This window comes from Periplaneta americana, chromosome 3, assembly GCF_040183065.1.
Source record: "Periplaneta americana isolate PAMFEO1 chromosome 3, P.americana_PAMFEO1_priV1, whole genome shotgun sequence".
Lineage (NCBI taxonomy): Eukaryota > Metazoa > Arthropoda > Insecta > Blattodea > Blattidae > Periplaneta > Periplaneta americana.
Genome location: NC_091119.1, coordinates 76,028,691 through 76,054,717, shown reverse-complemented (window position 1 = coordinate 76,054,717; position 26,027 = coordinate 76,028,691). Strand labels below are relative to the sequence as shown.

The following is a 26,027-nucleotide window of genomic DNA, read 5'->3' as shown; positions in this document are numbered from 1 at the left end:
CTTTTAAACTCACGCTTTTACCATAATTAACAGAACTAAACATAATAATACTTATTATTTTCTTATTTATTATTTGTATAAGTGTTATTATTACTCTTTAATCATTTATTTTAATTCATATTGAGTATTTCTTCTGTGGACACCAGAGCTTCGCAGACAGCGCCTCGTGGTGGAATTGAGAAATTATCCAATTTCAGGAAAATATTACTATTGTCAAGGCCGTATACAAAAAAGCGAAGGGAACATCAAGTCGGCCGTGGATGTACATTTAATAGGAATGGTTTAAAGCATCACCAAAAATACTGTCAGCCAAAACAATGATGCATTCATTATTCTTGAGAAAAGTTACTCTTGTCCTCTGCTTCTTTTGATTATGTCACAGTCCATATTTATAAAATCTTATGTAAAAGGGCATTTGTTTATAAAATTTTAGCACATTAAAATTTATGCTTATTTAATCTCTAAAAGAGCATTTGTTTAAAATAAATTCGCTAAAATGCTTTGGGTCTATATTGAAGCCATGTTAATTATCTAACCACTATACAAAAAATAGAATGCGTTACTATACATTACCACTAAGACTAAGCCAAGGGACTCTTTGCCTGCCCAATAATTTAAACTACAGTAGCGTACAATGTACAGTAGTGGCAAAAAAACCGGACCGACCTTCTAGCTGATTCCAGAGCCTTGTTCACTCCAGAGCACGATAGACTGGCAACTAAGACTTCCGTGGTTCGAATCCTGCCTGGGAAGGAAACTTTTTTTTTGTTCCTTATTCAAATTTATTCCCAATACTTTTCGATTGCTGGTAAAATTCATGTTCTGGGAATAATAAGTTAATTAAGTAGTAAAATATTGCTGCAATCGAAAAGTATTGGGAATAAATTTTAATAAGGAACAAAAAAAGGTTTCTTTCCCAGGCAGGATTCGAACCACGAAAGTCTTAGTTACCAGTCTAGCCTGCTCTGGAGTGAACAAGGCTCTGAAATCAGCTATAAGGGTTGGTCCGGTTTTTTTTGCCACTACTGTACATTAAACAAAGTGTGATGAAATGAAACCTGTGTCTTATGGCTAAAATGTGACGAAATGAAGTGCAGTCAGAAAGATTTACATTTCATGTTTTTCGCATCAGCACAATAAGCAGGATCTGGTGTGAAAGATAAATTCAAAAAGGACTTTCTTATTATGATAATGCATTGTGCATGTACGTAACTGCATTGTTGCTGATAAAGCATATGCTGTATTTGTGGCCATGTGAACTCAGCAGTGAATGGATTTCCGTTTGCTTTAGTTGTGGACCTATTTAGTCCAATGATAAGTTCTGTTTCATTCAAACTGTAATTATAAAATAATGGCACATAATGACCCCTAAGTCTAATACGTGAAATGGTTATGATGATATTAATGTTTTGTTACCGTATGTATTATAGTCAGTTTTTTTTTTTTTTTTTAACCCTCCCTCAGAACCAAATTGAGGCTTCACCACTGAAAAAAATTATATTTTGTCATAATTTTAAAACCGCATTGGAAAACAGATGATATATGTAATTCAGTTATTTCTTGCCTATTTTGTGTGTAACTTATTCACCACATGTTTATTGAGTTTGGGTCTCTACTTACATTCTGCATTTAGTATCAACATTTAAGATAAAAATGATATCCTACCTTGAAATTATTAATTTTATTACAGTTACAAATAACATTTAATTAATTAATTTTCCAGCATCAAGTAATATTTGATCATTGGCATATTATTTCATGTTTTGAAGTAAATTTTAATTCCCATCCATACATCCACCATTGTTTCTGAGTTTTAACTTGTATATATATATATATATATATATATATATATATATATATTTTTTTTTTTTTTTAATTACGAACATTAGTAACTATGTAATTAATTTTATACTGTACCATCTGCAAGTTGCTCCACAGTAGAGAAATCACGAGAACTGCTAGGTACTAGGAATGGAATGGTAATCCTGGCTGTATGTTGGAACAGTGGCAGACTGGTTAGAGTTAATTAAAAAAAAACAGTAAAAGAAGAGAAAATCAAATATACCTAATAATAGAGTAGCAACCAAAGAATAATAGTAATAATAATAATATAATAATAATAATAGCAATAATAATAATAATAATAATTTTCTCATTCAAAGAAGATGCTGAAAATATCCCCCATATTTTCTGAAAGCATAGATCCATCCTTACTTTATTATTAAATACTTGAATTAAAGTTTATTTTGTAACTAAATTTGTAATGTGTATTTTCTTACTGCCTATTTTAGGGTTTTTAGGTTGTCTACTGTCGATTTATCAGCACCCAAAAGAAATAAACCCGGTTGAAATCAGATTCGGGAATCTTGGAGGCCTTAACCCTTGCGAAATTATCCTTTCTCTGAAAGTGTCTCCATGGATTCATGGATTATATGAGCTGTAACATTATTCTGTTAAAAGCCATTTAGTAGCTCTTTTTCATTTAACTGTCCAATAAATAAAAACAGAATATTGAAACAGTAAGCTGCTGAACTGATGATCATATTAAAAAAAAATTGGGCTAATAATTCGGGATTGGTCTATTTTCTTGGGATACAATTTGGTTTCTTTCACTACATGTAAGTTTTCAGATGACCAAATTCTGGTATTTTGGAAATTAAGATATCCTGGTGAGTGAGACCAGGCTTAATCTGTAAAAAAATGTTCTATCCAACACTTCAACACCATAGTACAAAATCATTCTTTGAAATGATTTGCAATAATGTATACGCTTCTTGTGGTCGACAGGCTTGAATTCATGCACCACTTTGCAAGGATAAAAAATTGTTGGACTTTTAAGCATCCTATCAGAGATACCTAAAAGCTTCTCTTCTGTTAACTAGGTGGCCTGCCACTTATTGCAGCATCATTTACTGCACAAACTGTATTTATTAAATCATAGAAAGTATACCTATATTGTAATTTGAAGTCTGGATACTGCACTATAATTTTTTTTTTTTTTAACTTCTTCTTGCATTTCCTGCTTTCTCTAAAAATATTCTTCACTAGCAAACACGTTGCTCCAGTGTAAATATTGTCATAACAATGAGTTGGTTGGGAAGATACCAGTATCACTTAAGCTTCTTGTCCTTGACAAAGTCGAAAGGAAGCGACCTACTGCTCTGAGGTGTACTGACTGCTATACTACCTGCTGTACTGTGGACCAACTAAAAGATCACAGTGTAGTATTATAATTAATTATAAACATATTAAATTTCACAAACTTCACTGGCTTCTGAGTTTTTTCTGAGCATGTTGAAACAAAAATAATGTCAAAAAATCTAGTATTTTTTATACCTAATGCACTTAAATTATCCTTCAAAATGATTACAGAAACTTGAATTATCCTTTAAATTGAATTAAATTGAATTAAATGAGGTCATAATGATAAAGATTATGTTTTTGTTCAAATTGACAGAAAGCTCCAAATGTAACAACAACAACAGCAGTAACAGTAGCAGCAGCAGTGTCAGCAGTAGCAGTAGGACCAGCACCAACACCGCCACCACCATCACAACCACCACCACCACCTCCCATCTCGACAGTGGCTCCTGTGTCAGCTCCTGTTCCAACCCTTACAATGTCAACATCAAGTCACATTGTGGGTGGCACACAACATACAAGTCGCAAACCACTAACACCCACTTCAGTACATTTGAAGCAACCTTCCACTCCTGAAGCAGGTTTGTACAAGAATAAAATTCATTTTGTTAATTTATTTTTTATTGGTGTCTCCTCTTGTATCAGAATATGTAGTGTGCTATACAGTCATTTGGGATAATTTTGTATCACTTCTATCATATTTTTATACTTACCTGAAATACTGTCTATTGAAATTGATGTTTAAAAATAAATTCTTTCAGAAATCTACTTATTATGTGGGTTGAGACATAATAAACATCAAAAATCATATTTTAAATAGGTGAAATTTGGCATTTAATGATGGTACAGAGTTACATGGCTAAGTGGGGAAATTTTGTATCACATATGTGTTTTCCTATTAAATTCAGTTCTTTATATTCCTCTTCAAATTCAAGGTAACTTTTGACCATGCAATAACAAAATACATTAAATTTGTTGTTCTGTAATGCCAGTCATTTGACAGTAAAGTCATTTGACCTCTTGCACTCCAATATTTTTCAAAGATATTGTCATGGTCAGCCACTGACGCACAGATTTTGAGGTGTTCTGAATCCATTTCTTGATTTGAGTTGCGACAATGGACAGTTAGGGGACTGATATATTCCAATTCTATGCAGATGCTTGGCCAAACAGTCATAGCCTGTTGCCAATCTAAATGCAGCTACAGACTATTTGCACGGTAAATCGGGAATCAACTGTGGATTATGATGCAGAGAGTTCCATTTCTTCCCTTGAGATTGTGTTATCAAATTTTGTTTGTTGAAGTCTAAGTACGTAGATTTAATAAATCCTTTCACAGAGTAATATGTAGATTTAGTAACAGGTCTATAAGTAGCAGTGCTGCCCTTCTTTGCTAAAGCATCCCACATTCTCATTTCCCAGGATTCCACAGTGGGATGGTATCCATTGGAATACAATTCTTTTATTGAGTGTTATTAATTGCGAGAGCATTTTAGTTATTTCTGCTGTTTGAGATGAAGGTGTGTGTCTAGAGACTATTGATAGAATAGCTGCTTTGGAGTCTGACAATATAACTGCATTTTTAAATGTATTGATGTGGCATAGAAGATTTCTGAGACTTTCACTTATTGCAATGATTTCCCCATCAAAACTTGTTGTTCTATATCCGAGAGATCTATAAAGTGAAAAGAGACAGCACGTAACACCTGCATCTGCACCTGCACCTGCACCTTGTTCTCTGGAGATCAAGGATCCGTCGGTGTATAAATGAAGCCAGTTTTGTGGAGGGTACCTAATATTAATTGTATCTAAAGACAAATTCATTATTTCAGTGTTTACTTCTGATTTCAGTATTTCTTCTCTTAAATTTAGATTATACTCTATATTTAATAGAGTTAAAGGATGTGGTTTCATTTGTAAGTTTTCTTTTAAATTAGGGATGTTGATTATCTGTTTTAATTCTTGAACCATGGATATGAAACTTTTTTGAGTTTTTAATCTACAGAGAGGACTGTATGAATGCCAATTGTTTCCTGGTAATCTGATAAGTTTTTCATATTGGATCAGTGCTTTTTCTTCTATTGTCATTTTGATGCTTGTTAATATTAGTGACGAATCTCATAGAATCTATTGGAGTTGTTTTGATCAACCAGTAATGAGCCTGAGAGCTTGGTTTTTAATACGTTCTATTTTGTTTATGAAAGGTGAAGTAATTAAAATTTCTCCGCAGTATGTCAGCACTGGCTGTATGAACATTTTGTATGTAGTGTTCAAAGTATTTCTAGAGTATCCCCATTTCTTTCCTGCTAGTCTTTTTAACATACTGTCGAAAATAACTATTTTGGCTAGTTCAGTCTTATACCACCAGCATTCCATTGTAAGATGTTTAGTTGATTTTGTACTATTGAAGTAGTCCCCGCCCAGAGATTCGATTGGAGGAGTATTTTACCTCCAGATAGTTTTAGCTTACTGGTACTCATTTCATATTGGAGTGGTTAAATGGCAAGTTGTAGCCGATTTAAGTGAACACCATATTTTAACGTTTTGGTGGCTACTTCATCCACACACAGCCCCCAGAATGTCTGGAGGACCACACCTGCTGTTGGTCATCGGATCTACTAGATCTAGTTGGAAGATCTTGTTGATCACAAGCTTTCCCTCCTTAAGCCACTGGGGGACGATTTTAATGCCATAGCAGTTCAGCACTAGGAACAGAAAAGTAGAAAGGGTAGGAAGGAAAGTGAAATGAATCCCTAGGCCTCGAATGCTTTAATACTGTCGGGGTCGAAGAAAGTAAGAGTTCAGTCAGAGGACTGGATAGGAAAGGGTAAAGAGAGAATTAGGTATTTAATAGAGGAAAATTATACCAAATTCGGTCATTAACTCATCAAGCTGACCAGTGCTAATTGATGAGTAGCCCCTCCCTTTAGTTCAGCTTGTAAAATTATTCTTACTAACAGCTGCAGTCCACACCTGCGGAGTAACGGTTAGCATGTCTGGCCGCGAAACCAGGTGACCCAGGTTCGATTCCCAGTCGGGGCAAGTTACCTGGTTGAGGTTTTTTCCGGGGTTTTCCCTCAACCCAATATAAGCAAATGCTGAGTAACTTTCGGTGCTGGACCCTGGACTCATTTCACCGGCATTATCACCTTCACCTCATTCAGATGCTAAATAACCTGAAATGTTGATAAAGCGTCGTAAAATAACCTACTAAAAAAAATCAGCTGCACCACTGGAAGGTAGGGATAGGACATAGGGTATTTGTCCAGTTTGGTTCTTTAAAGCCTTCAATGGGAAGGATTAATGGCTCCCCCCCCCCCCTGTATTCGACAAATACCATTTTGCAGCCATACATGAAATTTTGTTTCATATGAAGTCACAAGAAAAAGTTTACTGAAAACATAGAACATTTACTATAACAATAAAAGAAGTCTTGGGATGGAATATAAATGTGCAGCTTCTCGTTGACCAAGTTTTCCAGTGTTTATATCACTGGATATCTTGCATTCATTGCATACTGTCTTCTCTCTGGAGAATCCTTTTGACCTCTTGCCATCTAAAAATTTCAATGCATTATGGAAATCCAAGATGAGTTTAAAAATTAGAACAGTAATTGAATAAACAAGGTCAAAGAAATTTCATTAATAAGCCAACTGTGCGGTACTGTAAAAAAAATTAATTCTTCAATATAAACTTGTTTGTAGTAGTTATAGTTTATATTAATTTTATGTAATAATTATCTCACGTTATTTAATAAATAAATAATAAATAAATAAATTATGTTTATTTATAATCAATGCTATCATCCAGACTTTGTAGCGGTACAAAGTAACCATGAAATTGAACGAAAACAGCACTGTTGGATTAATTTTACAATTTAGAAAACGTAGGATTATGTATGGCACGAGGTAGTTAATGTATTTTAAAGAAGAAAGGTTAGGTATTACAGTCTATACAAAACTAGAAAGGTATTGACAGTTCAGCAGCTTGAATGCATCACCATGGCAACCGCTCAAACTAGGTAATCAGAGACCATGACAACAGGCCGATGTTGCCAACTGTTTCGCAGCGAGAACGTGGTAGTCAGTTGCTTTGTTTGGAAGTGTTGAATCTTCGTTACTGTGTTTCAGCAAGTATTGGTGTTCTTTCGTTGCTATTGTTTTCGTAGAGATTTTGTTGCTGATGAAGGATTTGATTTAATTGTTGAGTGTATTTGTAATGCGATTAATGGTGTCTGTGTGTTTCACTTATACGATGTCGCAAGGCATCACTCCTATAGTTAGCAGCACAAAACGAACCATGGGCTCAGAGGGAGAAAGGTGTGCTACTAGAGACAGCAAGAGGTCTAGAAGTAATGGAAAAGGTGCTCCTCTTACAAGTCAGGCGAGAGAAATGGTTTGTAATGTGCAGGACTATTTCGAGAAAGAAGAGACAATGGTGGGCCTCTTATTCCAATACAACAGATGGTAAATAGTACTGCAGAGGCTCTCAAAATAGGAAAGAACACCATCATTAAAATAGGAAAGGAGAAATTTAAATTGAATGAGCAAGAGGATGGACCTTTCCAAATTGAAACCCCGGGAAAGAAAAGGGAAGTACAAAAGCAGGTGATAAATTTAGATGCCTTTCAGAAGGCTGCAATCCAGCAGCATGTATATTTATATTACCGACGGAAGGAGCATCCTACATTAAAAAAGCTGAAAACTTCGCTTCGAGATGCTGATCTTTTCCACAGCAATGTTTTTTCTCTGCACACTGTCTTAAAGAATTTAGGTTTCAATTATAAAAAAAATCATTGGTCGTAAGGTATTAATGGAGAGAACTTATCACTTGCACACTATGTACATTTATTTGTCTATGCTATGTACCATATTCGCATTCATTCATACGTTTGTTATTATTATTTATTATTATTATTATTATTATTATTATTATTATTATTATTATTAATATTAATATATTAGTCTGGTCAAAGATTACCATATGATATAAATTTATGAGTTTACGATTTTGTGTCAGTTGCTTAGTTACAACACTGCAGACAGGCGGCACAAAGAGCCACATTGCACTACTGCACAACTTAACAACGTCACTCCCTTCCCACTTGTGGGAGAGAGAAGTGTCATTTCTTTCCAGTTTTGTATAGACTGTAACAGTTACAATAATTTTAACGGTAAGATAAAATTATATACTTATAATATAAAGTTGAAAATCGTTCATAAACCAGCTACTCTAAACAGAATGCAATATTTAACCATGTGGAGCCTTAAATATTCTTCAGGGACCAGACATAATACTTGGAAAGCAAAACATAGAGATCGCAGATTATGGATGTGGCCTCAGTCCAAAGATGTCACACTTAGAAAATGTGAAATTAAATCTTCTATTAAAATTGGGAACTGGTACAAAGTTACACTGACTAGTACAAAGTTACCCCAAATGATTGTAATATTTCTGGCTACAGTTCAGCGACCTTGCCATCATGTATTCAATCTTGTCATAAACATTGATGGTTAGCCATATTGATCATATGACCAGGAAAATCTATTGACTAGTGAAGTCCATTGCTACTGAAAATATTCATTAAAAAAAAAATTAAAAGTCCTAAGTTTTAAAACATTTGATAACATAGATGTGTAACAATTTTGTAGCACAGAATATTTTTTGTCATAAAACTCACTTGACATTATGTTTTACCGCTGTCTGTCTCTGTTCTAAGATTGTCATATTTTTAATTTAGGGTAAGTTCTTCCCATGACCCTATCTCACATCTATCTCTGAGTCATCGGGTTCCCATATCATAAGCAATAAAGATATTGGAGAGGAGATAAAAATTATTTTCTTTAATATAACAGCAGGAACCTATATTTCCCATTTTTACATCTTAAATCTCGTGTCAATGGTTCTGTTTTAAATGTGTACAGTATTGTGTTGTGAATTTATATATGGAAAAAATGCCAAGTTCGAGTGGTACATCTAGAAGAGGCTGTGTGAACAATACAAACAATTTTTGTTACATGTATGGGTGTTACGTGATGAAGCAGCAGAAGCAGTACTATTGCATTGGCCAAGAGTTTGTATCTGGTCTGTTTTGAAATGAAATTAAGAGATTAGAACAAAAATGTTGCTCTACATATCATATGTAAAACTTGTGCAGAAAATATAAGACAGTGACAACTGTGTTCGTTCATGTATGGCCTTTGGTGTTCTGTGGTTTGGCTTAAGCAACAAGATTGTTATAATGACTTATTTTTGTCCATGTGCTGTGAACTGAAGGTGTGCAGTATTGTATTGGGACAACAAGGATGATATACCAAATTTTCATGTTTTTTTTTTTTTGTGTGTGTGTGTGTGTGTGTGTGTGTGCGTGCGTGCGCGCGCGCGCGCGCGCGTGTGTGTGTGTGTCTAGAGCCAGAGAAAGAGACTGGGAAGTTACAGATTGGCCGAAAGGAAAACGCTTGGTGCCAAGGACAAGAAATGTTATAAATTGCCCACTAATTGACTCTCAACAAGTTTTGCTACTCCCTTGATGCTGATTTTAGAAATATCATGACTTTGAAAACTATGCTCGAAAATATGTTAAGATTAATTTTTGGTCCTACAGAATTTATCTGTTATGGTAACAATTGTTATTACTTACTTACTTACAAATGGCTTTTAAGGAACCCGAAGGTTCATTGCCACCCTCAACAATTGTTATTAGAGAAGAAAAATGCTCTCTGGCACCAGAATCGAACCCGGGCCCTTGGTTCTACGTATCAAGCGCTCTAACCACTGAGCTATGCCGAAGTTCAATCCACAGCACAGGATCGAATCCCTCTCCACAAAAAAAAAAAAAAAACATTAGAGGAAAGGGATTCGATCCAGTGCTGTGGATTGAACTTTGGCGTAGCTCAGTGGTTAGAGCACTTGGTACGTAGAACCAAGGACTCGGGTTCGATCCCCAGCACTGGAGCGAATTTTTCTCCTCTAATAACGGTATGCTTGAAAAGTTACAGGCACTCTGATGTAATATGAGTTTAAAGTAACATTTTCTGCATTAGTATCTTGAATATTTCCCAAAAAACTTAGGTGTACTAAGTAAAAAGAAATGTTAGAGATCCCATGAGAACATGAAACAGGTGGAAACGAGGTATCAGATTAGATAGGGCTACTGTTGGTGTTGAATAAGAGGTAAACCTCGTCAGGACCAGAAATGCTTGTCAGCTGAGCGTTCATTTTCAAAGAAGCAATGGAAAAAGTATGTTCGAAAGTTCGTGATTAATTTTAACCTGTTGTATCTGTACAGTTGAGATTTTATCATATTTTGCATTGTTTCACGCATATTAAAGTGTATGTAACAATTATAAATTGCTAAAAAAAAATATTTATTTTCTGAATGACAAAATAATTGTACATGATGCGAAAAAATGGTAAGCAGATTTCAGTCCAGCACACCAAAATATTAGGTTTAGAAAGCTGTTCAACTCTGTGCCACAAAACAAAAATTTAATTTCGCAGGCCTGTGTAATTACTGTATTATGATAAGGTTAGTAGTTCAAAAACCAATTTGGGTCCGATAAGCTGTACAAATTATCAAGGTTTTATTGTTAAGATCGTCAGATTTACCAAATTACATGTGTGATAAACACAAATATGCTGTTTTTTACGTAATAGATTAACATTTTCGGTTCCACTGAACCATCATCAGATCATTAATAAACCTACAGATAACTTATAAACAAACAGCGTAGACATAGGTCTTAAATGTGAAGTAGACCTGAGTATATAATAGAATACAATGATACATATTATGAAATCACAAGTAGAATAGGTTAAAATGTTAAATATTAGCTATAAAATTTGTATATAAAAAATTTTTAAAATATGATTAATCATTCTAATTTATATAAAATAGAACTTTGTAGAGAAAGGTAGCAAATTTAACCATTTCATCTTCTTGAATGTAATATTCTCTACCATAGAGAAAACTCTTTCCACATCTTCATTTCCATGCGACATGTAACTGTTTGAAAAAATGTGATCCCCTTGAAAGTTTTTTACTTTTTCTGTAGAGGATCAGAAATAGGAACACTCTTCAAACCCAACAACTGCTCTTTTTTGTATCGTTAAGAGTACATTGGAAACTTCTTAAACTCATTTAAAACGTTTTTTTGAACAATTATTTTATATAATTTCGAGGGAAAAATTGTTGCAGGGCCGGATATAGAATCCAGTCTCTTTGGCTGAGCATGCCAACACTCTACCGACTGAACTCAGGAATTATACCAGACCCTGGCTCAATTTTCCCCTTATATCCACATACCTCAAGTGTGTTAACAGATCATCAGAGCACAGCATTGAGTACACATTTACTGTGTTCGATACCCAGTCCTGGAACAATTTATCCCTTGGAATTATTCAAGTCAGCTTTACAGGGAGCTATACCTGTAAAAGACAAATTTGTGTAATTATTTTATACTTCATTACAAATTCTGATAATAATTCGTACTTTTGATACGAATTTAGAATCAAAGCATTGTTTGGAACAATGAAAGCCATGTTCTTGAATGGATTGAATGGATCGTTACTTATTTGGAACCTTTTGTAGAATTCACTGATATACTTTCAGTAAAATGTATGATAGATATGCTTGATTTGTATTGATCTGTAGTATTACTCTTCCCTATTTCTTCCACGACATGCTTCCTAACATTCACTTTTCAAAAGGAAGCAGAATATAAACAAACAAATACATTTAAATTATCAAATTTTTACTTGTTAGACAAAAATAATGTTGTTGTTGTTGTCGTCATTAACTAATGCTTTGTTTTTGGCAGTAAAGTCATTAACTCCCTTGCTCTCCAATATTTCTTCCATAAAGTGGGTTTAGAAAAGAGGGCTGGACATAACTGAAGATGATTCTGTTCCATTTCTTCCTGAGGACTGAACAATGAACAAAGTGGTGAAGAAATACAGTCAAATATCTCATAACCGCCACCAAAATAACCAGCAATACCAAAACGACACTTTTGGCTGGGTCTAAAAAAAATTTGAATCTACCACATTGTCACAATCCGGGCTGTCAGTTTTTCCATATTAAGAAGTTTGCATGAACTTTCATTTTCAGTGAATATTTGAACCTAAAATTAGTGTATTGTTTGTGTTCTGTGATGTGTTTTACTCGTAATAAAGAAAATCCACACAGTTTTTATCTTTATTTAATTGTGTTCGGGACATCAGTATTGCCACCTTAGGAAGTTAGCATGAACTTTCGTTTTCAGTGAATATTCACTTTCATTTCCAGTGAATATTCGAACCTAAAATTTGTGTATTATTTGTGTTATGTGGTGTGGTGTGTTTTAATAAAGAAAATCCACACAGTTTTTATGTTTACTTAGTTATGTTTGGGCCGTCAGTGATGCCACATTACGAAGTTTACACGAACTTTAATTTTCACTGAATATTCGAACCTGGAATTAGTGTATTTTTTGTGTTGTATGATCTGTTTAATAAGGAAACTCCACACAGTTTATTCATTTATGAACAAGTGATAGAGAAATAAGCTTCACATGGCTGTAGTTTCAACATTTGGCACCATGAAATACGAATTTTTTTATTATTATTATTATTATTTTTATTTTATTTTAATTTTTTTTACCGGTATTTATTCAATTATCTGGCAAAATCTCGAATCCGGAACAAGCCTGGTCCCTTTGGTGCTGGATAAGAGGGATTCTACTCTAATTCCAATGAGTAATCAAAAGGATGCAATTGACTTTTCCATGGATACACAGGAATTATATTTTGTTGTACATTGAGACACTCCCATCTTTTAATACCTACTTGAAATTTTGTGGAAATAATAAGATATTATATTATGATGTTTTTTTTTAATTCTTTAATGTTTTAACTGTTGGAAATGATAACATTAACATGGGGTTTTGTAAAATATCAATGAAGTGTGTACAGATACAATATATATATATATATATATTATAGGTGAGATTGGTTGTTAGATACATAGATAGATTTATTCATTCCATAATATTCATACATTTGCTTTATAGCTTAGAATAAAGAACATGGCCAATTCTTATGTTTAACATATAAAAATGCAAATATGAAATATGTACAGAATTAATACCTCAATAACAATAACATATTATACAATGCAATATGTTTACCATTTAATAGTATTAAAATATTTACACAGTACTGTGAAATGTCAAGAATTCATCTACAGAATAGAAAGTGTGAGATATTAAGTAATTTTTTAGTTTTACCTTAAATAATGCAGGGTTTTGGTTATGATTCTTAATGTCTTCAGGAAGACTATTGAAAATTTTTATCGCCATGTAATGTACTCCCCTTTGATAGCATGATAAATTTGATGTTGTATGAAAATCATTCTTTCCGCAGGTATTTATACTATGAATGACTGAATTAGTTGGAAAATTTTCTTTATTACATAAGAGGAATTTTATTAAAGTCTATATGTACTGATTTGTTAAGGTGAGAATCTTTAATTTTTTTAAAAATTGGTCTACACCAGTCACTTCCAACTCAATGCTCTGTGACATCATAGCAAGCTTCTCTCGTTCTCCATAGCAATCCATGTAGATTCTTGGAGCACACCGCAATGCCAGTCCCTATCGAAGCAGTGGTATATGCCAAACCAATTTAACTTGGCGTTTACAGTACCTAATAATTATATATTAATATCTTAGGAACGAGATAGGTACACGCTACTATACTTAAATAATTTTGGTATCTTTCTGGAATATTTAATGTACTCTAAGTTCATGTGGACTGACTTTAAGATTAAAGTATAGTCGTGGACGGCTTGGTCTTTTATTAAAAACTCTTTGTGTCAACCCAAGCTAAATGCATTTATTTAGTAGGTAGATAGAAAGTCACCTGATATAACCTAGAGATCAGAAATATATGTCTTTAAATAATTTTATATCTTATTTATGTGAGATAGGATCGTGGGAAGAACCTATAGAGGATTTCAGGTTAAGAAAAATGCATTGAGTTTATAGGGCTATTCCATCATAGAAACGCCTACCTATCACAGAACTTCTACAAACCAATGCTTTTTTCTTAACCTGGAATCCTCTATACCAGGCCTGCCAAGATTTGTGCTCTCTGAGTCAGCTCACAGCTCGTGAGCAGAATATTGGTATTGGTACCACTCTGTTTAAGGGTGGACTAGAAGGAGGGGTAATCTCGTACAAAATGTATACAAAAAGAAGTACAAGTATTCATGAAATGAATTCTAGTGATGGAATGTGATTTGAACACCTGTGATATTGTCACTGTGATTGGTTTTCACTGGTTCCAACTGTAACTACAGTTCCAAAATCATAGCTCCGAGAAATAACCATTTCTCTGCCCAATATGTGACTCACAGCATTTAGCAACTGATGTATGTGGCAGCTCCAGAGTCCATACAACTGTAAGTCAGAAGATTAACTTGAAGGACAACATAACTGGGATCTAATTAAATTTCGTCCCACTCAAAAGGCAAAAGTTCAACATCAACTTTTTGATACTGAAGCCATGCACTTGCTATATTCTTACACAAATGATTCATTTACATTCATAAACATTCTTGGACGAAACACACATGATTAGGTCAATAATACAATGTTCATTGATTTGATAAAAATACATTAAAAGTTATATGTTTCAGTTGTATGAACACTATTAGTGTTCATACAACTGAAACATATCACCTTTAATGTATTTTATTCTTGGACGAGTATACGCACCCACACATTGCATTAACAGCTCAGAGAATTTTTTTTTTTTTTTCCAATATACACGCCTCGCTAATCACTATTGTTGATATAAGGGTCATTCCATATCAAATCACCAAGGCGCTCAACCCAACCAACTCAGATTTCTTTCAAAATTTGAGGGTTTGTTTTATCTGCCTAGTTTTATATCTCCTGTCGTATTCCTTTTCTATCAGTGGCATTTCAAACATGAAGGAAAATCATATTTTTGTAAGCATGCCACTTCAATTAAAATTATATATCTCAACAACGTCTTCAGATAAATTTACAAAAATTTAGTGATACATTCTTAATATGTGATTGTTTCTATTGCTTATATTGTTTTTTGCAAGTATTCAATTGGACTGAAAAAAAAACATGGTAAAACAGTTTTCATATATTCATATTTACAAATGCAGGCCTTCTATTTTAAGGAAAAAAATATATAGTACACCTCAATTAGTCATGTAATGAACTGATGATTTTCAACTTGGGATCATCGTAGGTTACAAAGATAGAAATTATTATGTTACTGCAAGCATAAGTTCGCGATAATTATGCTCCACACACTCGTATTTCATTATATTTGATCATACTCTTGAATGTTGCTATGTAATTTAACATGTACATAATTCGAACTTTTTCAGTTGTCACCTCAAATAAATTATTGGTCACATGGATTTTGTTAAACCTGAAGTTCTGTAAGAAATGCTTACCTTTCATTGTTGAGATGAAATCGCCTGATCGTCTTTACAGACAGGATGCAGGGTTGTTTCAGCTGCATTTGAAAACTGCTTAGCAAATATAATACCCATCCTAAATGGCAGGACTGTATGAAACTTGCATGTTCCAGGCACTACAGTAGATTTTGCAAATTGAAGAGCAAGCATTTTTTCCTCTTCATCATAGCTTTTTTTCAGTCACATAATAGTACATTATGCAACGAGCCTATAATGGTAGTAATTAAGGCGCGAGTATGTTTATGAAACGAGCGCTAGTTTCATAATTTTCATACGAGCATCTTAATTACCATTATAGGCAAGTTTCATACGACTTTTGAAAACAACAACTCCATAAATTTCCTAGACATCACCATAACAAAAATCGACAACAAACACACCTTCAAAATATACAGAAAACCAATCACCACCACCACCACACACATACACAACGCATCTAACCACCCCATACAACACAAACATGCTGCATTTAGGACAATGGTACACAGATTACTCAACATACCCATGAACCAACAACACTACAATGAAGAAGTGAACACAATCAAATACATAGCACAAGAAAACGGATACAATCCAAATATAATAGACAATATCATAAGGAAGACAAAACAAAAACTTAACAAACACAAAAATACACAAAACACAACACAAACACAAGAACACACTAACATATGAAAACAAAAGCACACATAAGATCGCATTTTCATTCAGGAAACAGAAATACAAGATAACATACAGAACAGAAAACACACTACAAAGACATCTCAACACACAAAAAACACAAACAAATAAATACGACCACACAGGTGTATACAAACTCAAATGTAATAGTTGCGACAAGTTCTACATAGGACAGACAGGCAGATCATTCCAAACACGCTACAAAGAACACATTAAAGCTATAACCAGAGGACACAGTACATCTACATACGCCGATCACATAACCAATACTAACCATACATACAATAACATAAATACGGACATGGAAATCCTACACACACAACCCAAGAACCAAAAACTCAACACACTGGAACAATATGAAATATACAAACACACTAAAACACACCCTGATCAAATCCTCAACACACAGATCAATTTCAGTACACACACACACTATTCGACTCCACAATTCAACACCTTCCAACAACAAAACACACCCTCCTAACAGGCAGAGAAGTTCGAGATGACGCCGCGATCTAGTAGGCTCTGATGATGGTGCGTGAAGCACTGAAACAGCTGTAAGCCGGACAGATATTTCATATTTAACACGAGTAAGTCCACTAGTTCATCAATTAACTAAATCATTGCTCGTCTCTTTCTTACTCCTCAACAAAATTCCGAACTGTTGCCGGACCATGAAGTACCACATGCTGAAAATGATTAGTTTCAGTTAATTGTATGTGTTTGCGTAAGGAACAGAATTGTCACAACGACAATAATACAATACGTAAATTCTCTTCTTGAGTCTATGTCAGCTTCTTTATCACATATCTCCGTAGAGCTCGAAAATTATTTTGAAAATTCATGTATGCAGATGTTAAAAAAATACTGGTACCCTTTTGATACAGGGTAAAAATAGAAATTAATAACAATTTGTTTTTTATTCTTAAGAATGTACCAGGATTAATAAATTCCATAACAATAAGCTATATATATATCAAGGAATAACATCTTCATAAACATTATTACAGAGAGCACACAGCAATAAGACAAAACTCACAGAGGAGTAACATGCACCACAGCATAGAAAATAATTAATTTAGGATATTTTCGCATGTTTCTGCAAAAAGAGGAAACAGGTGCCATTACAGGAAATAACTTTGAATATAATGGTTAAAGTTTCTTTGTGAGTCCATGTAAGTCTCTATACTGTAAGCTTCATTAAAACTTGAAAAATATTTTTAAAATGTGTATTTACAGTCGTTATAAAAACCTGTTGTGATACACAGTAGAATTAAAAGAAGAATGGAAATACGTATGTTATCATAAAGAACTTATTTGAATTAACAAATTCCATCACAGTGAATCAAATTCATCACACAATAACCACCAATTAAACGTTCTTACAAAGAGCGCTTTGCATGAAGACTTAATTCGCAGCGGAGGGTTGGAGCTATAAGGCAATGTTTAACTAACCTATAAGTAATAAATGGCTGACACAGTTGTAAAAGGACTGCACTCTAACATTCTTTGTACAATTAAAACCACAAATTAATACTCTTAGGCCTATGTGCTGAAATCAGAAAGTCGAAAATTGATTTTTGTCCAACTAGATAACGCAAATTGCATACTGTGCAACAGTGGAAATAGTCGAGGGATACAGTTAAGTCTTCCCAGATAGATTCTATGGACCCACAGATCAGACAGATGTGGCTCTCCTTATTGGGATTTGATTATGGACAATACGACCACCAACTCTTAAAACCAAGGTGTTCTCAAATGGAATGGTTTGTAATTTGCTCAGGAACATTTTTCCCAAAGCAAAATGTTGTGGATTATTAGTCTCCTATTCGATTCTCCACGTAGGGACAGCTTTGGGAATGAAAAGAGGGGATTGAATGTTAATTTCAGTACAATAGGGTATTTGTCATTGGAGATCAAGTTTTTAATGAAAAACTGGAGATTGAAAACAGGGAAATTAAGACAGTAAATTCAAATATTTTGGATTAATATTAGAGGATAATGGAGCAAGTGCATGTGGAATAGAAAAAAAGAGTAGGCCTAAGTGAAGGAATAAAAATAATTGGAATGCATAATTGAGCACTGTATAGTTGAAGTATTTTGAATAAAACGAAAAACTTGCAAATCAAACTTTCAGGTATAACTCCCTGTAAAGTTGATTTGAATAATTTTCGAGGAAAAAATTGTTCTAGGGCCGGGCATCGAACATTGGTACGTTTAACCAAAGGTCCCGGGTTCGATGCTCGACCCCAGAACAATTTTTCCCTCTACAATTATTCAATCAAAAAAAAACTTGTTAATAACGCATTAGTACAGACCCAGAAACAAAATTTGAACCACCTGAATGTTCCAAGTTCATTGTAACAAACTGCGCATGTTCAATAAGCCCAAATTTTTTCTTCTGGGTCCTTACAAAGTATTTTACTATATGAAGAGTTTCAAGCCAGACATGATTGTCCCATAATATCACAATATTTTTGAGTGTCTTATCTTAATTCATTTTGTAGTAAGGGTTGCAATTGTGAGATAAAGTTTGACAGCATGGATATGGATTTAACCTCTCACAGTTGAACTTAAAACCTTGAATATCTTCAGAACTGTTTCATGTGAATTAGTATGTCTAGTTTGAAACACTTCATATGGAGTGGAAACGTGGACACACAACAAGAAAAAAGACCATTAATAATCGAGATGGGTTTATGGGGAAGGGCCTCTCGAAAATCATAGAAGGAAAGGCTAGAAATACAAAAATAGAAAAGTTATGGATGTTAAAAAAAAGTCTTTGCACTGATAAAAGAAAGAATATTAATATGATTTGAGCATGTGAAGAAGACAAATCATAGAATATCAAATATGATGCTGTATGGGAAGCAGAGAGTAGTAGAAGATGGAGAAGACCTAAGAAACAATGGATAGGTGGGGTTTGAAGAAGTATGGATTATAGAGGGTTAACCGAAGACACAGGGGATAGGACCGTATGAAGAAACACAATTGCTAACAGATTATAGGAAAATTACTGTACTATAGAAAACTCTAAATGAAAAAAAAAAAAGATCATTGACAAACTAACTTTCCTGTCATGGGTCTTATAGATTTTTAGACAGTCTGTCTCTTCCTCTTCTTCTGCTGCAGTTGTTATTGCTTAGTCAAATGTCCGAAGACAGATTGGAACCTTATAAGTGACACCAATAAGGCAGCACTCATGAGACAATTAAGTCAAGAGATAATGGGGTAGGGTGACCAGTTCCTTATTTGAAATTCCGTAATTCTGATTGTGTTTCTTTGGTCCTAGGCATTTAGAATTAACGAGTTTTTACTATAATTATGTGCTTCCTTTATTGTTTCAGCAATGACTGCAAAACCAGTGGCTGTAGCAAGTCATACCCTGCCACCACAGCCTGCTCGACCTACAGCCACTGCCACTGCAGCCCCCATCAAGAAGTCTGCTCCTCCTCCCAACACTGTCTCTGCACTGCCGAAAGTTAACATTCCTCCTGTGGAGAAAGGTAGGCCATATTCCCAACGTGATGCAAACGTATATTAGAGAATAGAGCCTGTCTGACTGAGTGATTATGTTACAGCTGCTGCTGATCCCATAATCTCTGTCAAGAAGGAGCCAGTCACGCATCCATCTATAGCAGTAACAACGAGTACAAACAATATAACCACCACAGTCTCTGCAGTTGTTTCCACAGTCACACTGACACCAGTTCCAACAGCAAGTCTCATGCCTCCTGAATTCAACAACAAGCCAGCAAATGCATTGCCACCTGTTGCTCCCATCTCAGCCCCAGTGGACCCCCTGGCCTCCAATCTTCCTGCCCAGATTCCTCCAACTGTAACAACTACATCCAACATTGTGAGTGCTCCCATAACAATGCATCCAGGCTTTGATTTGTCTCCATCAGCCCTTCAACAGCATTCCAGCAATGGGTTCTCACATGTCACCAATATGCCAGCTGTCCAGCCAATAAAGGAGGAATCGAGCCCGCCCCTTGGAGGTTACAACAATGGTGTACAGATGGCAACAGGTGTGCCATCGATCTTTGATCCACTTCCAGCAACAAGTCTTGCACCAACAGTGATGTCCACTCAGGTTCTGAAAAAGGAAGAGAAACCAGTGTTATCATCTATACAACAGCCTACATCACATAAACCAATGAATGATGGTAAGCATTGTTTTATAAATGAGGTAAAAGAGTTTTCTGTGTATATCTTTGTTGTATGTTAGAATCTTTCTCTGTATGTCTTTGTTGTATGTCAGAATCTTAATATTAACGAGGAGAGCAGATTACTGATATTAATACCATTATTCTAAAATCAAGTTTCCAGGTCAATTCGTCCACACAAAACAATGTCCAATATACAATATCCAGAAAGTCCATTCGTGCAATGTCAAGGTCAGTTTGTCCATAGCACAGAACCCAGTACATGGAAAGTCCACAGCAAAAATGTTCACAACTGAAAATTCATTATATGCTCAATTAACGAAAATATATTGACATTTAATGAAGTGGAAACTTTATCCTAATAGCCATTCTTAAAAAAGCAATCATAATAGCAAAAAAGAACAGTTTTAATAAATTTATTTAAAATATTACTTACAGAACCGATAGCGCTAAAAACATATAAATTTCTGAAGAATATTTCCAATACTCAGGAAAATACTAGCAAACCTATTACACTGTACAACATGAAATTTGTCCTTTTTATAAAAATATATGTATTCAATGTATTCTGTGGTCACAAAAACAAATTTGCAGTTAGTGAAATGTTGCACTACTTTCACCTTGTGAGATGCAACATGTCACTGAAAGTACACTTTCTTGACAGCCACTTGGACTTCTTTCCAAAAAACCTTGATGCTGTAAGCGATGAACACGGGGAGAGATTTCATCAAGAAATATCTACTTTCGAAAAGCATTTCAGTGGAAGGTGGAATGCAATTATGCTGGCTGAATATTGCTGGTCACTCATCATAGAGATTGCAGAAGCTGTCTACAAACATAAAAGATCAAAAAATACATTTTAATTTGTGAATTTTGGCCAAACAAAGGTTGCTTTATATGCTAGTATAACAAATTTGCGTAAATAAGTGAAGTGCGTGTACCATAAAAAATGGTATTACAAAAATTTTGGTTTTCTGACATGAACTCAGCATCTCTCACTTAGTTAAAATTACATAGCTTCATCTGAAGGACAAAAACAAAGTTTAAATGTGTTGTCCAGTGTTATTCATAATAACAAAACACTAACAGATAGTAGAAATATAGCAAATGCGTTCAATAAACAGTACTCAAACTCTCACAGATTACATCTCAATATCAAAAAAAAACTGACAAATTTATCAAAAGAGAATTACAGCAAAATAATAAAAACAATATCACTAGTAATATCACAAAACCTGAAATATTTCATTAAAATTTTACTTCCAAAAAGTTAACTATAGCTGTACAAAATTTAAAAACCAAGAAGTCCCCTGACCCCAGCAACATTCATTCAGAATGTTTTAAATATCTGGGAGAAAAAGCCAAGTCTGTACTTTTATCCATTTTCAATTTATCATGGAACACCTCAATTCCTGCAGCTTGGAAAAAAGCAATCATTGTACCAATTCACAAAAAAAGGGAAACCTGCTCATGATGTTAATAGTTATCGACCAATAGCACTATTAAGCATGATAGCAAAAACTATGGAGTCAATGATCTCCAACAGATTAACTTGGTAATTAGAATCCCAAAATCTTTTATCACCAAGACAAGCCACCTTTCTACAACTACACTCTACTAATGAACAAGTCATATGCCTCAGCCAAGAAATAAAAGACAGTATTAACAAAAAAAGAAGATACCTTGGCAATATTTATTGACTTTCAATTAGCATATGACTCTGTTTGGAGAAATAAATTATTACTAAAACTCCAGAAATTAAGTATCTCCAGCAATATGTTCAGATGGATATCAGAATTCCATAGTCAAAGATTCATTGCTACTAAATTCAATAACTCACTTTCTAGTTACAGATGAACATATCGAGGTCTAACCCAGGGCGCTGTCCTCAGCACAATTTTATTCAATATTTATATAAATGACTTACCCTCTCTATTAGAGGAATGAAACATGAAAACAGCACTATTTGCAGATGATGTAGTTTTGTGGACTTCTAGATCTCACAGACATAGAGACAAAATTCAAAATTCTGCTCTTAAAGCTCTAAATCAACTACATGAATGGAACACATCAAATTTGATGACACTCAATTTAAACAAAAGTAACTACAATCAACATTCAGTGTATTCCATCAGAATATAAGAAGTATAAGAAATAAGACTGATGAACTCCTTGCATCCTTAGATTCTGAACATTTAAATCCGAATGTGCTATGTATTACCGAACACCATATGAAACAACAGGAAATATTGTCTGTCTCACTGGAAGGATATAAATTAGGTACTAGTTACTGCAGACAAACTCTTGAGGATGGAGGCATGAGTATATTTCTCAGATCTGACCTTAATTTCAAAAATATTGATCTTCCACATTTTTGCAAAGACAGGGATTTAGAAATCTGTGCTGTTGAATTAGACAGTGAAACATATAATTTCATTATAATATGTCTATATAGAGCACCATCTGGAGACTACGAAAATTTTATTCACTTATTAGAAAAGACACTAGAATACTTACAGAAACTGAAATGTGAATGCATTATTTGCGGAGATATCAATGTCGATTATCTAACAGAAAGCAATAGGAAAGATCAACTAAATTCATTGCTAGTATCTTTCAATTTAATTTACACAGTAAACTTTCCGACGAGAATACAAGGGGATTCAGCTACTGCAATAGACAACATATTCAGCGGAAAAGAAAAAAATAGGTATATCTCAAACAACCTCAATAATTAATGGTCTTTCGGATCATGATGCTCAACTCCTAAGTATAAATATTAACACATCATCAAAAAAACAAACTAAAGTGAGGTTCAGAAATATAAACAGGGAATCATTAAATAATTTTGAAATAAATCTTAAAAATGAAACATGGGAATCGGTATATAGTCAAAGTGATATGAACAGTAAATTCAATGAGTTTCATAAAACATTTCTAAATATTTTTGAATCCAGTTTTCCTGTAAAGTATAAAAATGAAACAATTTGTAACAACAGATGGATTACACAAGGTATTAAAATCTCATGCAAAACCAAGATATCATTATACTTACAGAGCAGAAATAGTAATGATGCAAACTTAAAACAATACTATAAAAATTATTCAAAAATATTACACAAAGTAATCCAAAAAGCTAAAGAATTACACTATAATACAACAATACAAAACTCTGATAATAAAATCAAAACAACTCGGAACATAATTAAATAGGAAAGTGGACGATCAAAAAGTAAAGTAACAAACTATATCCTTATATCTAACAATACAAAAACGTCAGACCCAAATGAAATTGCAATTATATTTAACAAATATTTTCTTACAATAACTGATAACCTCAACATCCCCCAAGATAATGTTACTAACATAGATTCTTTAACACAATATTTTCCGACAAAATTACCAGATATTCAAATATTTCCAACAAACAAAAAAGAAATAATTGCAATTATTAAAAACCTAAAGTCAAAAAACTCCTCAGGGTATGATGAAATAACAAGCAAGATATTAAAAGCGAGTTCACATATTATTGCTCGGCCATTAAGTTATTTATGTAACTATTCACTGTTCAATGGTATATTCCCCGAGAGATTAAAATATTCAGTGGTTATTCCTATCTTCAAAAAGGGAGAAACAACATCTCCAGAGAATTATAGGCCCATATCACTTCTACCAGTCTTCTCCAAAATCTTTGAAAAAGTAATGTATAAAAGATTATATCATCACTGTATAAATCATAAAATGCTGCTAGACAAATTAGATTATTATGGAATTAAAGGTGTTGTACACCAGTGGTTTTACTCATATCTCATAGATAGGAAACAGAAAGTCGAAATCAATACAACTATGAAATCTGCCTCGGCATGGGAAACTATTAATAATGGAACTCCTCAAGGATCAATATTAGGTCCCCTACTTTTTCTAGTGTGGTTAAATGGCAAGTTTTAGCCGATTTAAGTGAACACCATATTTTAACGTTTTGGTGGCTACTTCATTCACACACAACGTATTACTCTGTGAAGAGATTTATTAAATCTACATACTTAGACTTCAACAAACAAAATTTGATAACACAATCCCAAGGGAAAAAATGGAACTCTCTGCATCAAAATCCACAGTTAATTACCGATTTTCCACAAAAATCGTCTGTAGCTGCATTTAGATTGGCAACAGGCCATGATTGTTTGGCTAAACACCTGCATAGAATTGGAATATATCAGTCCCCTAACTGCCCATTGTGCAACTCAAACCAAGAAATGGATTCGGAACACCTCAAAATCTGTGCTTCATTTGCTGGTCATAATAGTGTCTTTGAAAAATATCGGAGTGCAAGAGGTCAAATGACTTTATTGTCAAACGCCTGGCATTAGAAAACAACAACAACAACAACTTTTTCTAGTGTTCATAAATGATCTTGCCTCCCTAATAAAAGATGTAGGTCATCCCATATTATTTGCAGATGATACAAGTATAGTAATTACAGCCAATAACTCTAACATATTCCAATCTTCAACTGAGGAAATTCTCCTCAAAATATGTGACTGGTTCTCAGTCAATAAATTAGTATTAAATTGTAACCAGACTAACATAATTCAATTTAAATCCTGTCCAAATTCAACCTCGCAAATTTCTAGTGCAATAATTAACAATAGATCCCTATTAGAAACAACAACCAAATTTATTGGCTTAAAAATCGATAATGTGTTAAATTGGAAAAATCATATTAAGGAAATTACCCCCAAACTAAATTCAGCATGTTTTGCTATTAGATCTATGCAAAAGATAGTAACTATCAATACCTTAAAAACAATATACTTTGCATACTTTCACTCGGTAATGAGTTTTGGAATAATATTCTTGGGAAATTCCACAGATAGTAACAGTATTTTCCTATTACAAAAAACAGTAATGAGAATAATATTAGGTGCCAAATCTAGGGAATCTTGTAGGACTATTTAAAAAAAAACTACAAATAATGCCCATGGCTTGTCAGTATATCTTTTCATTAATAATCTTCCTCTTAAGTAATCATGAAAACTTTGTAACTAATTCAACAGTTCATAGCATAAATACACGTCAAAAAAATGATTTTCATACTCCATCGGCAAGTCTATCATGCTATCAAAGAGGAGTGCATTATATGGCAGTAAAAATTTTTAAAAGCCTCCCTATCGATATAAAAAATGAAACTCAAAACATAAGATTATTTAGGGCCAAATTAAAGAAGTACCTAATTTCTCACGCCTTCTATTCTGTAGATGAATTCATGACATTCAGTAACACTTCGTGAAATTGATACTAAAACTTTGTGTTGTACTAGTAGACTATATTGTAAATCTCTTCTGTATATATTTCATCTAGACTGTGACTATAAATTAAGACTTTATAATGGTATTAAGTTTTTCGACTTGTTCCTTATTCTAGCTGTGAAGCAATGTATGAATACCATGGAATGTTAATAAATACAATACAATATAATACCAAATATTTTCACTTGGTAAACAAGAAACAGAATTCATTATCCAATATAATAG

General features: G+C 33.8%; 1 protein-coding gene across 9 annotated transcripts in view; it reads left to right on the top strand.

Annotated features, from left to right (window-relative positions):
• fs(1)h (female sterile (1) homeotic) overlaps positions 1-26,027 on the top strand; it is a 638,308-nt gene that overhangs the window by 522,161 nt on the left and 90,120 nt on the right. For all 9 annotated transcript variants that reach the window (XM_069820799.1, XM_069820803.1, XM_069820802.1 and 6 more), the window contains 3 exons: positions 3,458-3,722; positions 19,672-19,830; positions 19,906-20,493. In XM_069820799.1, coding sequence (XP_069676900.1) covers positions 3,458-3,722; positions 19,672-19,830; positions 19,906-20,493 — 1,012 coding nt within the window. The remainder of the gene's footprint in view (positions 1-3,457; positions 3,723-19,671; positions 19,831-19,905; positions 20,494-26,027) is intronic.